This window comes from Saimiri boliviensis, chromosome 2 (genome assembly GCF_048565385.1).
Source record: "Saimiri boliviensis isolate mSaiBol1 chromosome 2, mSaiBol1.pri, whole genome shotgun sequence".
NCBI lineage: Eukaryota > Metazoa > Chordata > Mammalia > Primates > Cebidae > Saimiri > Saimiri boliviensis.
In genome coordinates, this window is record NC_133450.1 from 65,848,168 (window position 1) to 65,863,638 (window position 15,471).

Consider the following 15,471-nt stretch of genomic DNA (forward strand, 5'->3'; position numbering starts at 1 on the left):
AAGGAACCTGCTGTCTAAATGATGGTGTAAAGAGCATTCCAAGCAGAGAGAACCCAGCCTGCAGAGGTAAGAGAGGTCATAAAAAACGACTTAGGCAAGGCAGGCAGTGGTTCAGGATAAAAAGGGTGAGGGGAGAAAACTTGCTAGACATTGGATTTTATGCTAAGAACAATGGGGCCCCATTGAGGGCTTTAAGAAGAAGGGAAGTCCAAGTTGTCCTTTTTTTTGGAGACAGAATCTTACTCTGTCACTGAGGCTGGAGTTCAATGGCTAGATCTTGGCTCACTGCAAACTCTGCCTCCTAGGTTCAAGCAATACTCCCGCCCCAACCTCCCAAGGAGCTGGGATGACAGGCATCCGCCATGATGCTCAGCTACTTTTTGTAGAAATGGGGTTTCATCATGTTGGCCAGGCTGGTCTTGAACTCCTAACCTCAAGTGATCTGCCCCCTCTGCCTCCCGAAGTGCTGGGATTACAGGCGCGAGCCACCGCGCCCGCTGTCGATTTGCCTTTTTAATACAAATGGGTGCTAAAACTCTGTAGGGAATGGTTTGGGGACAAAGAAGTGAGAGGGCTCTTGCTGAAGGCTTGGGGACCGACCGAAGTGGGCCGATTCGGAACGTGAGGAAGTGATGGCTGCAGCTGCTAACCTGACTGCATGCTCACCTGGGGCCAGGCACGATTCGAAGCCCCTCATCGGGTGTCAACTCGCTTCACCCTCAGGACAACTCTGTACTACGGTGACGGTCCCCCTCTACTGGGAAACCGACCACAGAAAGCTTAACCGCCTGGGGCACGCAGTGGGCGCTTTCCTACTCACTTTATGGGACCACGCACCTGTAAGCTTGGGTCAGGGAATAAGAACCTGAGCAGGGGCCCCTCGCGTCGCGCCCGTGCAAGACTCGGGTCCCCGCGGCGCCCGTGCGCGTCCCCTAAAGCGCTGTGATCTGACCCTGTCCCGTCTTCCTGGCCGCGCCATTTCCTCGCGTTCCGTTTCCAGCCTTGCTGGACTCCAGCAGCCCGCGCACCGCGACCGGACCAGGAGCAGGATCCTGGGCCAAACCGCAGCCCGGGAGAAACCGCGCCGAGTCCACGCCCGCGGTCGCACAGCACCTACCTGAGGTGCGCAGAACACACACACGCCTCGGAACCCGCCCCAACGGCGGCTATCGCGCATGCGCGCAGTTCAAACCCTTCGGACAGCGGCGCTTGCCCGAAGCCCGGCCCCTTCCCCTTCCGGGAACCCACTGCTGGGTCCTAAAGCCCGCCGGGTGTTTCCCCAGGACGGGGCGGGGCCTCCCCTAGCTCTCGGCTCACTTTCTGGAGGCTTCTTAAAACGAGAGGGAAACCAGAAAGCCGTCCCCTAACTTCTCTCTAGTTAACTATTAGCAAGACTCACCCTCTTTATAGAATTATCATGGCTCAGACTCCCAGGGCTCCGTGCAGCGGTATTTAAAGTGGAGAGAGGATAAAGGCAGCTGTAAGGAGATCTGTGTCCTGGCAAGGGATGGGTGCAGAGTTTAAAATCGACTATAAAATAAAAAGTTAAATGAGTTCCCATTGGACTCAGAACCTCGAATGTCTGTTCCTACTTAGAAACAGTTGGGTTCTTTAGAAATCTGAGAAACAGAACTCTCCTCACATTCCTTGCCTTTCATAAAGATGTTTGCTATGAAATCTGGGCTTGATGCTGTTTATGGTATTTATTATTGGAATGTTTTTCAACCTAGGCATCACTTCCAGAGGACTGAGTGAAATACATTTGTGTGAACGTAACACCTCGTTTCGTTCATTGAAGACCTACTTTGTGCTAGGCACAGTGCAAGGTGCTGTCGTTGTCTGGAGGGCAGAACACACGTAGTGGCTACCCTGGGTGCTCAGTCCCAATGACTTGCTGATCTGAACGAGAATCCTGGACTTGGCTCTTCGTTTGGTTCTTTTTATGCTTGTGTACACTCTTTTTGTCTGCATATAATGTTTAGCATAGTGCCATAGATCTAAATGATTAAAAGTAACTTACTGCAAGATGGAGGGTGAGAATGAAGGAAATCCCGAACCAGGACACATTGAACCAACACGTAAAAGCGCTTGGATTTACAGTCGCGCGCAAGGAGTGAAGGGGACAGCGCAGCAGGTGGAGCCAAGTGCTGGGGGCAGGCTGGGAGCTTCACCGCCCCGGGCGCCTCCAAGGAAACCTGATTAAACAAAGGCTCTGGCCAATAGCCCTGTGGGATTAATGCGAGTGGCTGGCAGGTTGTCCAATGGGAGGAGACGTTGGAGTTGCGCGGTGAAGTTCGGCTTCCTGAGCCGCGGTGGGCGTGGTCATGGTAGGCTGCAAGCCAGGCTGGGGCAGTTGTGGGTGACTGGGTCGCTCTGGTTCGGTGGTTGCTGTCGCGATGTTCTTCTCCGAGGCTGTGGCCAGGTCGCGGACGTGGGAAACCAGTCCCTCGGAACACAGGATGTGGGTTAAAGTAGGTGTCCAGAGGGCGACTGAGTCTCGGACGTCAGCTTGGCCCGGGCCTCTTGCTGCTTCTTCCCTGCCGGTCTCACTCTGCCCAGTTGTACAGACCAGACCTGGGCTGCCCGTCCAAAGGGTCGTGGTTACGGAGCTACAGGGCTCCTGGCTCCCGGTCCAGGACTACACGGCTACCTCCAACTTGCTTCTCTTTTCCCTCTACATAGTCTATTAATGGTAATCTCGAATCTTCATCTCTCCTCCCGCCTTTCAAAACCAGCGCCTTTGCCTCACCTTCCTAACTCCAGAACTGAATTTTAGGTAGAATTTATCTCAGTGGTCTAAATGAATGGACTTGCGTCAGCCTGGCGGTTAACTCGTTTGCACTTTCTTGAGGGAAATTTCAGCCCATCTTTAAGATTTCTTGAGAGTTAATATTGGCACAAGGAAATTCCGTTTTCAAACTCTATGGCTGGGCCAAGTTTTAGATTTTCGAGGTCCAAACTATATAATCAACTAGTAATAAAAGTAAGAAACCGTTTCTGTCTCATTAACTAAAGCTATTCAATGTTCTTCAGGTATTTAAAGCATGTGATGAAGATCACAAAGGATATCTCAGCAGAGAGGACTTTAAAGTTGCTGTTGTAATGCTGTTTGGGTATAAGCCCTCCAAGGTAGAGCTTTCTTATATATTTGGGATGGGGTAGACGATCGATGGTGAATGGATCCTAAGAAAAGTTCACGGGGCTAGCGTAGGATGTTTATAAAGTCAATCGCTGCTTTATAAGCAATTTCAGAGATATTTCCAGTGCCGAATTTTAGTTTCCTCTTAACATCTCAACCCAGAGATGAAGCAGAAGTCTATATACCACTGGAGCCTACACAGGCCTATCTCACCACCAGGCTGCTAATAACTAATAAATACAAGATGCTAGAGAGGTGCCAAGAGGCAAGGCTGAGGGGGGAAGTGTGGGTAACAGAAGAAATTTACATAGAACATGTCACAGAGTCTCTTAAGCTTTACTTTTGTTGTTTTGTTTGTAAAATATATCCACAGTCAATAAATTAAAACAGTGCAGAAAGGTATAAAGTTGAACATGAAATCCCCTCCCTGCCTACAAGAGGGTCCCATTTGTAGGGGATTACCATTATTAACGGTTTTTTGTGTAGTTGTGAAATTTTCTATCCATGACAAACATGAATGCATAATATTTTATTGAAAACATAAATGGGTAAATATTGTGCCTACTTTAACTTGCTTTTCTCATTTAACAGTGTATCAACCTAAAAGCATGTACCTTAACACATTTTAAAATATAGTTGCATATTCTGTTTACCCAGGTTCCTGTCTCAGGTTATTTAGTTTTTTTTTTTTATTATTATTCCTACAAACATTGCTGCAATGATACACATATTTATGTCCTTGTGGCTGCATATCTGTGGAGTAAGTTCCTCGAAGTATAATTGCTGGGCCATGGGATGCATACATTTAGAATTCTGATATTGCTCTCCAGAAAAGGTTGCACCAATTCACCAATAATGAGAATTGAGCTGAGCCTCCATGAACCTCCTACTTCAGTAGGACAAGTTTTCTGTTCACCCTGTCTTTACGCTTTTCTGCTCTCCTGCTACATGTATTCTAGAGAAAGTGCCCTTCTTGTTAAGCTGGAATTAGAGTCAAGATATTGTCTAGATTCAAGAAACTGAACTGCAACCATCAGGCAAAGGGAGCACTCAGGGCCTAGCCTGGAATGCCAACCCTCACTCTCATTAGACTGGACAGCTTGGCGATTAATTCTGGCCCAGCTGTTCCTCATGAGTGGGCTCTACCTTTCTGCCAGATTGAAAGCCCAGTAAAGCCAGGGACCCTGTGATGTCATGCTTCCCTACCCTATTTGTGTCAACAGAACAAATGTACTGTGAAGTTGTGATGCACAGTAAATCTTAATATATTCTCTTGACCCAGGTCGGTTGAACAACCCAGGTGGGCTCAGAGTGGCTCAACTATGAGGGGATGCTTAGTTACTGTGAAGCTTATTATGGAGCTCAAAGAAGCAGTCAGGGCTGACTCTTACAAATTGCAGCTCTCCTGTTAACCTGCAATCATTTCAGCTGGAAGCAGGTCAGCTAAATAGAATCAGTCTGTGAAGCATTGTATTTAACTTGGATTCACCTGAAATGATAACTTGTCTCATTTTGTCTTTATCACCCTTGAGTCTATATGGTTTCAGTTTTAGAATGAGGAATTTAATGACAGTTACAGTGATGTAACTTATTGTACCTATGCTCCATGAAATTTAACAGATTTTACTTTTCATACTGGGGTGAAGTTTTCTATTTTATTTTTTAAGCAAATGAACTATTTACTAACCACAGGTCACTAATCAGTATTTATTTATAGTATATCACCTAAATGCTTTGTCATTTGTACAATGAAATTTTCTTACACAAGTGATAATGTGTAATTTCCGTGAAATTCAACAGATTTTTATACTAGTTTGAGGTTTGGGGTTAATTTTTGAATATCGCTTTTGAGCACATGAAATATTTGCTGACTGCTGATCATGAAGAAGTAAAATGCTTACATAATAAATCACTTATACATTCATGTAGTTGTTTACATAATGAAATTTATTTATTTATTATTTGAGATAGAGTCTTGCTCTGTCACCCAGGCTGGAGTGCAATGGCGGGATCTAGGCTCACTGCAGCCTCCACCTTCCAGGTTCAAGCAATTCTGCCTCAGCCTCCTGAGTAGCTGGGACTACAGATGCACGCCACCACACCTGGTTATTATTATTATTATTATTATTATTTGTATTTTTAGTATAGTCGGGGTTTCACCATGTTGGCCAGGCTGGTCTCCAACTCCTGACCTCAAGTGATCCACCCACGTCAGCCTCCCAAAGTGCTAGGATTACAGGCGTGAGCCACCATGCCCACCCATACATAGTGAAATTTATTAAGTGTTCCTCTTTAATAAAAGGAACACTTGCTAGTTGCTAGTGATATAAAGATGAATGAAGCACAGTCTCTACTTCAAAGCAGTTGAGTTTAATGTGGAGAGACATACAACTGTGTCAGATGCCAAGAAAGAGAAGAGATTGAAAAACAAAGTGAAGGGAACAAAGAAGCAAGGTCTAATTCTAGTAGAGACTAATAACAGTCCGGGTGGTCATTTAGACTAGAGAAGATAGACTACTCTGATAAGTATCTAGGAGCACTTTGTGAGTGGTGGGACAAGTTAGGCCTGGATGATTGACTGGATGCAGTGGTGGTAAGAGTGACATGACCACCAGCAGTGAAGGGATGGCGATGCCACCAACTAAGAGAAAATTTAAGAGTAGATTCAGAGGAAGTTAGTGAGTTTCGATTGGAATACATTGAGTTTGAGGCAGCTATGGGCATTCCAGGTGCATTTACTTGTTAAATACTGTGCTGGCTAATCAGGTTATGTTGGTGAGAATCTGCTGTTAGATCTGCCTCCCTGAGATGTAGGAATCTGAAATTAGGTGGAGAGGGTAGGGCTGGAGATAGTCTTGGGGCCCCTTGGTTTCCAGGTGGCTGCTCAAAACATGAGGCTGGATGGCATTGCCCAAGAAGAGTATGCAGAACAAGAAGAGTCATGGTCTGAGGATAGAACGTCAGGAAATACCAACATTTAAGGGGAGGCAGGGGACTTGAAGAAAATGGCATGGGAATCATTTGGCAGGGACAAGAGGAACCAGGAAAATGCAGGGGATCCAAGACTGGCAAGAGTTTGAGACTAGAAGTGGAGAAATTATGTCAGATGCCACCAAGGCTCTAATACTCCCATGTTTATAATGCCCTGGTAACATCGTGGTAAAGGGCTTCTATTTTAACATTTAATGAAAGCAGGTACTCATGCTTTCTATACAGTGTTTAAAGTCTCAAATGTTTAAAAATGCATAGAGGAGAAAAGCTGATTACTCTAAAATAACAGTGGTTTTCATTGGATGGCTGATTTTTCAATTTTCTTCATAATTTTTTGTGTTTTCTACATCAATTATGTGGTACTTTTATAATCAGGAAAAAAAATTTTAAATAGAGCCACCAAGCCCATTATAACAATTGTTTGTATTTGTCTAAAGTAGAAAGGCTGCCTGTTAGATTATATTATATATGGGACAACCAAATTGATTTTCTGTGCTTAAACTCTTTTGGTCAATGGAATAAAGTTTTGGGGGCCATTAGAGGCTAGCAGATTAGTGTCTGCTATTTTATAGATGTTGATGGAAAAGCAAAATGACTGTTATAGCTGTTGTGTATCATCACTTGTCTGCTTGGTTCAACAAACTTGGTTTCTCTTAAAAATAGATCCTTATTCCCACACAGAGATTTAAGAACTTGTGCTGTGAAAACATTTGATAAAATTACATGTTCTGTTATTTTTTCCTCTTTTCTAGATAGAAGTGGATTCTGTGATGTCTTCAATAAATCCAAATACTTCTGGTAATATGAAAGTTAATGTTCATTTTTAGTACCTTATTTAGACACTGATATGGCTTGGCTGTTTCCCCATTCCAATCTCATCTTGAATTCCCATGTGTTGTGGGAGGGACCTGGTGGAAAGCAATCGCATCATGGGGGTGGGTTTTTCCCATGCTGTTCTTGTGATACCGAATACGTTTCATGAGATCTGATGGCGTTATAAGTGGGGGGGGGGGCGGGGGGTTCCCTGCGTAAGCACTCTCTCTGCCGGCTGCCATCCATGTAAGATGTGACTTGCTTTTCCTTGCCTTCTACCATGATTGTGAGGCTTCCCCAGCCAGTGGAACTGAAGTCTGTTAAACCTTTTTCTTTTGTAAATTGCCCAGCCTCGGATATGTCTTTATCAGTAGCATGAAAATGGAACAATACAGACACTCACAAAATGACAATTAAAAACAGAAACTGTATAGCATTATATTTAAGCACATCTTTGTTTTGTTTTTCATCCAAAGGAAAGGTTTTGGTTGTTTTTTTTTTAATTTTTAATTTTTGTAGGTGTATATATATATATATATATAGAGAGAGAGAGAGAGAGAGAGAAAGAAAGAGAGAGAGAGAGAGAGAGAGGGGCAGTACATGACATGTTTTGATATAGGCATGTAATGTGTAATAATCACATCATGGGAAATGAGATAACTATTCCCTTGAACATTTATCCTTTGTGTTACAAACCAGTTACACTCTTTAGTTATTTTAAAATGTATGACTATTTTGACTATAGTCACCCTGTTGTGCTATCAAATACTGGTATTAATAATCAAATCATGGAGAATGGAGTATCCATCCTATCAGGCATTTATCTTTCATGTTATCGAGAATCCAATTATACTCTTTTGGTTATTTTTTAATGTACAAATAAGTTATTATAGTTACCATTGCTGTACTATCAAATACTAGGTCTTATTCCTTTTTTTTTTTTTTTTTTTCATCCATTAACCATCCACACCTCTCCCCAACATTCCTACTACCCTTCCCTGCCTCTGGTAACCATCCTTCTACTTTTATGTCCATGAGTGCAGTTGTCTTGATTTTTAGATCCCGTAAGTGAGAACACGCAGTGTTTGACTTCTGTGCCTTATTTCACTTAACATAATGACCTCCCATTTCCATCTATGTTGCTGCAAATGACAGGATCTATTTCTTTTTTATTGCTGAATAGTACTCCATTGAGTATATGTACCACATTTTCTTTATCCATTCATCTGTTGATGGACACCAAGGCTTCCAAATCTTTCCTATTGTGAACAGTGCCGCAACAAACAGTAATGGAGAGTAGAGATATCTCTTCTATATGCTAATTTCCTTTCTTTTGGTTATATACTCAGCAGTGGGATTACTGGATTATATGGTATCTCTTTTTTTTAGTTTTTTGAGGAATCTCCAAGTGGTTCTCCATAGTGATTGTACTAATTTGCATGCCCACCAGCAGTTTATGAGGACTCTCTCTTCTCCACATCCTTGCCAGCATTTGTTATTGCCTGTCTTTTGGATAAAAGCCATTTTAACTGGGGTGTGATGATGATATTGTAGTTTTGATTGCATTTCTCTGATCAGTGATACTGAGTGCCTTTTCATATGCCTGTTTGCCATTTGTATGTCTTCTTTAAATTTTGGTTATTTATAAATAGGCTTATCACAGGGAAATTTTAAACTGTTGAAGTGCATAAAGAAAAAATATCACTCATAATTCTAACATTCAGAAAATGATACGAGGTTTTCTGACTTGTGCAGCTGGATGAATGGACATGGCACCTACTGAAAAGGGAAGATGGCAGGCAGGTGTGGGGGGGTGGGGATGGAGGTGGGGGCAGGCAATACTTGAGGGTCAGGGAGACTGAGTTCAATTTTGAATATGTTTGAGAAGTGTCAGCCTACTATGTCAAAGCAGTCGGACTGTGTGAATTCAGAAGTAAGTTCTGGGCTGAAGATATGTGGGAGTCATCAATCTGTAGATAGATTTTAAAATCATGAGAATGGATGAGAACACCTAGAGAGAGAGAGTAGACTGAAAATGTTAAGAACTCTAGCCAGCGGAAGTCAGATGGAAGATGAAGAAATGGTGAAGGAGACTTAGGAGTGACAGAGGGGCAAGAGGAAAATCGAGTGTTTGATCAGAAGCCAAGAGAAGTAGATATTTTAATGAGGAAGGTATGGTCAGCACTATCAAATGGTCCTGAGTGGTGAGGTAGCCTGATGAGTATACTTTGCCACCTGGAGGTGTTTGGTGACTTTAGCAAGAGGTGTTTCAAAGTGTGGTGAGGGCAGAGTGGGTTGAAGGTAAGTGGAAAGTGATGATAAAGTGTGACAATGTGAGTAGATGAGTCTTTAATTATGTCCAGAGTGGCTGTGGATCAAGAGACGTTTTGTTTGCTTATTATTATTACTATTTAAATGGAAGAATGTTTTTCCAAGCTTAGCGGAATGATCTAGTGAAGAGGAGGAAAGAAGATTAGAAAGAGGGAGGGAAAGAGACCTATTGCATAAGGTAATAGGATCCAGAGCGTGTTGGATTAGCTTTTTCAAGATTGCCTTTTCCTGAATAATTTAAAGCTTATAAAAGTTCAAAATAAAATAGTATAGAGAATAGCTTACTCTCTGTATAAGGTATACCTTTTACCTGGATTGACATTGTTAACATTTTACCCCATCTTCCTTCTCCTTTGCACTTTCTGCCACCATGCCCTTCTCTTCTGTACTGAACATAACTACAGTATGCTTGTCATGTTCATAAATTATATGTTGATAACTGTATTTCATCTGATTTACCATCTATATTTCAATTTTGTCAGTTAATCTAATAACATCTTTAATAGTATCCTTCCTTTTTTAGTATGTTAGAAAATTACACATGTATCTAGGAGAAAAAGACACATATGAATAGGAACAAAGATAAGAAGGATGGCAGGCGGCTGGTGGTGGTGACTATCACCTGTAGTCCCAGCACTTTGGGAGGCCGAGGCAGGAGGAATGCTAGATACCAGGATTTCAAAACCAGCCTGGTCAACATAGTATGAGACGCTGTCTCTACAAAAAAAAAAAAAAAAATTAGCAAGGCGTGATGGCACGTGCCTATAATCCTAGCTACCTGGGAGGCTGAGGCAGGAGGATCCCTTGAGCAGAGGAGTTTGAGGCTGCACTTAGCCATTATCATACCACCCCAGCCTGGGCAACAGAGTGAGATCTCATCTCTTAAAAAAAAAATTCAAAAGAAGGAAAAAAATGGGAACAAAAGATAGATGGAAAGAGACAAATAGAAAACAAGTAACAAGATGGTAGAATTAAATCCAATCATTAATGTTTTAGTTATGTAAATGATCTCAACATCCCCATTGAAAGGCAGATACTGTTATTAAATAACAGAAACTGTGTATTGCCTAGAAGCCCATTTTAAATATAAAGGCACAAAAAGATTAGAAATATATACTGTACTGAACACTAACCAAAGAATGCCAGAGTGAGCATATAAATATCAGATGAAGTAAACATCAGAAGAAGGAATATTACCAGGATAAAAAGAGTCAGTTTATTAAGGGAATTAAACATTTATGCCCCTGGCCAGGTGCCATGACTCAAGTCTATTAATTCTAGCACTTTGAGATGCCAAAGCAGGTGGATCACTTGAGGCCAGGAGTTTGAGACCAACCATGGTGAAACCCCATCTTTATGAAAAAAATACAAAAAATTAGCCAGATATGGTGGCACATGCTGGTAATCCCAGCTACTCAGGGGCCTGAGGCACAAGAATAATTTGAACCCAGAAGGTGGAGGCTGCTGTGAGCCCATATTGCACCATGGCACTCCAGCCTGGGTAACAGAGCAAGACTCTGTCTCAAAAAAAAAGAAAAGAAAAGAAAAGAAAAAATCCCCTAACAATGGAAATTCAAAGTACACGAAGCGAAAAACTAATAAAACTGTAAACAAAAATGGACAAAATGAATAAAGCAAATAGAAATAAAATCAATAAGGATATTGGAGACGTGAACAACATTGTCAACCAATGTGACCTAATTGTCATCTATAAAATGTTCTACCCAACAACAGCAGAATACACATTCTTTTCAAGTCTACAAAGTGTATTTAATATTGGTCATACTCTGGGCCATTAAACATATCCATACATTTAAAGTGCAAAGTATGTTCTTTGTGATGGAATTATATTAGAAATCAATAGCAGAGCTGCCTGAAAAAGTTCCCAGTAGTTGTTCCAAATAAAAGTTCCGAATAAATAGCACACTTCTAAATAACTCATAAGTCAAAGAAAAAAATCAAAAGAGATAAATGAGGAAGTATTTTGAATTGAATGAGAAGACCGCATTTCAAATGTTGTAAGATGGATTGAAAGCAGTACTTGGAAATAAGTAGCGCTCACTTTCTGTGTTTAGGAAAGAATAAAGGTCTCAACTGATGACCTCAGCTTCTACCTTTAATTAACTTGCACCTTTAACCACAAAAAAAAGAACGAATATGGCCCAAAATAAGTGGAGGAAAGGAAATAGGAAATATTGGAATGAAAATTGATGAAATTGAAAAGAGGACAAACAAAAAATTGAAAGCTGATTTTGTTGAGGTAGTCAGTAAAAATGAAAAACGATTACCTACACTGAGAAGGGGAAAAAGGACAGGGATTACCAACGTTGAGGTTTAAAATCTGCTACTCTTTATAGACAAGGTTTAGAATCGCATATGAAATACGACTTTCAAGATGATTGCTAGGAGAACATGTTCTTGATGTAATCCCTCACTTGATAGAATTGCTCCAGGTTTTAAATTTCTTGTTGAAAATTTTCACACTTTAAAAATATTCAAAGTAATGTTTGATGTTCCATTAGTTACAACTTCTTGATAAAGCCTTTTCTACATTTTTTTTTTCCTTAGGGTTTTTTGTGACTGTTCCAATCTACAGAGAGCTTTGTTTTCTGGCAAAAGGATTTTTCCACATTCTCTGCATTGATAGGATTTCTCTTTCTTAGGAGTTCCCTGATAATCTGTGAATTATTCTTTCTGGATGAAGATCTTCCCCTACTCATTATGTAGTGTTTCTCTATTATGTGACTGATATGCATTGGCCTGTCCACACCCAGATCTCATCTTGTAGCTCCCATAATTGCTGTGTGTTGTGGGAGGGACCTGGTGGGAGATCACCGAATCATGGGGGCAGGTCTTTCCCGTGCTGTTCTTGTGATAGTGAATAAGTCTCACGACATTTGATGGTTTTAAAAAGAGGCCTTCCCTTGCACAAACTTTCTCTTGTCTCCTGCCATTCACGTAAGATGTGCCTTGCCTTCCACTATGATCGTGGGGCCTCCCCAGCCATGTGGAACTGTAAGTCCATTAAACTCCTTCTTTTGTAAATTGTCCAGTCTTAGGTATGTCTTTATCAGCAGCATGAAAAAAGATTAATACAGTGACTTTTCTTTTTTTTTTTTTTTGAGATGGAGTTTCGCTCTTGTTACCCAGGCTGGAGTGCAATGGCATAATCTCGGCTCACCGCAACCTCCGCCTCCTGGGTTCGGGCAATTCTCCTGCCTCAGCCTCCTGAGTAGCTGGGATTACAGGCACGTGCCACCACGCCCAGCTAATTTTTTGTATTTTTAGTAGACACGGGGTTTCACTATGGTGATCAGGATGGTCTCGATCTCTTGCCCTTGTGATCCACCCGCCTTGGCCTCCCAAAGTGCTGGGATTACAGGCTTGAGCCACCGCGCCTGGCCTACAGTGACTTTTCTAATACATCAAGTGTGACTATTGCTGAAGGTACTTTAACATTCTTTATTCTCATAGACCTTCTTTCTTCTGTAGGTCCTCTTATTTTGAGTTAAGGATTTGACTTCACACTGAATATTTTCTTTCCTTAACTAATTCTCTGATGTACAGAGAGGTGTGGATTCTGGAAGAAAAAATACAGTTCCCACCTATATTCTCCCAACTGTACTCGTGTGTGTGTAGAAACTCAAGACCACAGACATTCAAGAAAAGAAGGAAAATAGCTTAGCAAGAAATCACTGCTGAGCTCTGCTTGCTGCTAACATGCAATTTTTGTATTAGAACTGCTCAATACTGAACCAATTTCAAACTATCCAGTTTTTCTTCTTTTCCTGTTATTGATATGAGTCAATTTTACATGGTATTACTCTTGAAGGAAGAGGGCTCATGCACAGATTAAATGTTTTTCCACGTGTATTATTTCTCTCCTTAATGTTATGGATCTTGAAGAACTGAAATGGGCCGGACATGGTAGCTCACACCTGTAGTCCCAGCAGTTTGGGAGGACAAGGTGGGTGAATCAGTTGAGCCTAGGAGTTCGAGACCAGCCAGGGCAACATGGCGAAACCGCATCTCTACAAAAAAATAGAAAAATTAGCCAGGCATGATGGCACATGCTAGTCCCAGCTACCCTGGGGGCTGAGGTAGGAGGATTGCTTGAGCCCAGGAAGTTGAGACCGCAGTGTGCCATGATCACGCCACTGCACTCCAGCCTGAGTGACAGAGTGAGACCCTGTCTCAAAGAAAGAAAGAAAAGTCTGAAATGCTGGCCTTGGCCTCCTGGGATCTATTTATTCAGATAATCAACTTTCAAAAGTTGTCCTGTATAATATAGCTGTGACTTGAGAATTCTCCTCTGCCACCCATTGCACTTCTTACTTCAGAACAGGGCTCTGGCATGCCATCCACAGGATTCTTTGTGCAGGGCCCAGTTGCTGCCCAGCTTGCAGGGTAAGGTCAGAGGCACATTCTAGATTGGCCTCGACTCAGCTGCTTTTAGGAAGGGGCAGAGTCCTGAAGCTAGACACCCTACACTTTGAGTTTGGGATTATACCTAAACCTGGATGCCCAGGTCCTGCTTCCCAAGGGCTTCTAATCCTCTTGAAAAGTGGGTCATTTCTGTAGAGATTTCCTTGTGAAAATTAAGAAGAGTGAAAAGTTAAGTCAGAGCTGCTAGAAATAAAAGTAGAGTGTCTGGAAGAAGTGTACATGCTGGGAGAACTTGAGGGCAGCCAGTGTGAGTAGCAGAAAGGTGCTAATGATGTTTTTATTGCCTGTAGCCTAAAAAGCATGTGAATATTAGCAAAAACTGTTGTGGCTGCTTGGAACAAGGGAATATGTGAGTGGGAGAAAAAAAATCAAGGCGTTTGTTAAAGGAAGCAGCAGATCACAGTTGAGGTCGGTTCTGATTTACAGTGTTGCTATCTCTTTCAGAGGGTTTCATTATAACCCTCATTCTTGGTGATGTACTTTATAACTTCTCTAAGCATATAGAATTGAAGAAGTTTGCAACTAGAAGATACCTGGAAAACAGTCATCTGTCCTTATTTTAAAATGAGAAATGGGCTTCAGAGAATAATCACAGAACAATACAGAGGAATAATAAAATAATAAATACTTGGCATTTGTATGACTCTTTTGTTTATAAAATCCTTTTACAGTATTTATTATTATTGTAGATAATTGCAGTGATCATTTCCTGAAAAGTTATCATGTGCAGATCTGTGATGAGCACATTCATCTGTGATGATTGTTATATTTAATACAACTCTATGAGATTATGATTATCCTCTGTATTCATCCATTTTCACACTGTTATAAAGAATGACCTGAGACTGAGTAATTTATAGAGAAGAGATTTGACTCACAGTTTACAGACTTAACAGGAAACATGACTGGGGAGGCCTCAGGAAAGTTACAATCAAGTCAGAAAGCAAAGGTGAAGCAAAGACATTCTTCACATGACGGCAGGAGAGAAAGAATGAACAGGGAATTGACACACACTTTCAAAAAACCAGATCTGGTGAGAACAAGGGGGAAGTCAGCCCCCATGATTCAATCACCTCCCACTTGGCCCCTGCCCTGACAGCGATTATAATTCCAGATGAGATTTGGATAGGGTAGGGATACAGAGCCAAACCGTATCATCCTCATTATATATATTTTTTTATTATTTTAAGTTATTATTTTTTGAGACAGGATCTCTAACTCCTGGGCTCAAGTGATCCTCCCGCCTCAGCCTCCCAAAGTACTAAGATTATATAGGCATGAGCCACTATGCCTGTCTGATTATCCCCATTTTATAAGTTAAAAAATTCTGGCCATTCATGGTGGTATGCACCTGTATTCCCAGCTGCTTGGGAGGCTGAGGTGGGACGATCGCTTGAGCCCAGGAGTTTTGAGACCAGCCTGGGCAATGTAGCAGGACCATCTCTCTTAAAGTATTAAAAAGTTTAAAAATTTAAAAAAAAGTAAATTCAGAAGGCTAGAGAGGTTAAGTAATTTGCCCAGAGTGGCACCGCTAGCTAGTAAGTAGCATACCAACGTGGTCTGACCTCCAGCTCACCCTGTTAACCAATTGATAAGCCTTTCCTTTGCTTCTTAATAGTGCCATGGGTCATATTCCTAATTGTGACAAAATAGAGGCCAGTATTCATTCTCCTAAGGAACTTTATGAATCAATTAGTTGAAGTCAGAAGTGGAATTAATATACAAAACACAAATCACCATGTTCTCTCTCT

At 41.7% G+C, this 15,471-nt stretch overlaps 2 protein-coding genes across 7 annotated transcripts in view; one reads left to right on the top strand and one right to left on the bottom strand.

The window, feature by feature from the left end:
• Positions 1-1,188, bottom strand: part of TDP1 (tyrosyl-DNA phosphodiesterase 1) — a 97,491-nt gene extending 96,303 nt beyond the window's left edge. For 3 of the 4 annotated variants that reach the window (XM_010350583.3, XM_003939869.4, XM_074393480.1), the window contains exon 1: positions 1,118-1,188. The gene's annotated coding sequence lies outside the window, so the exon portion shown is untranslated. Of the gene's footprint in view, positions 1-837; positions 1,097-1,117 lie in introns of those variants that run through there. The other variant, XM_074393479.1, reaches the window with a different exon arrangement.
• Positions 1,189-2,323: 1,135 nt separating this feature from the next.
• The window catches only part of EFCAB11 (EF-hand calcium binding domain 11), a 169,948-nt gene continuing 156,800 nt past the window's right edge, over positions 2,324-15,471 (top strand). For all 3 annotated transcript variants that reach the window (XM_074393481.1, XM_010350584.3, XM_074393482.1), the window contains exons 1-3: positions 2,324-2,471; positions 3,034-3,129; positions 6,883-6,928. In XM_074393481.1, the coding sequence (XP_074249582.1) occupies positions 2,397-2,471; positions 3,034-3,129; positions 6,883-6,928 (217 nt within the window). In that variant the 5' untranslated portion in view covers positions 2,324-2,396. The remainder of the gene's footprint in view (positions 2,472-3,033; positions 3,130-6,882; positions 6,929-15,471) is intronic.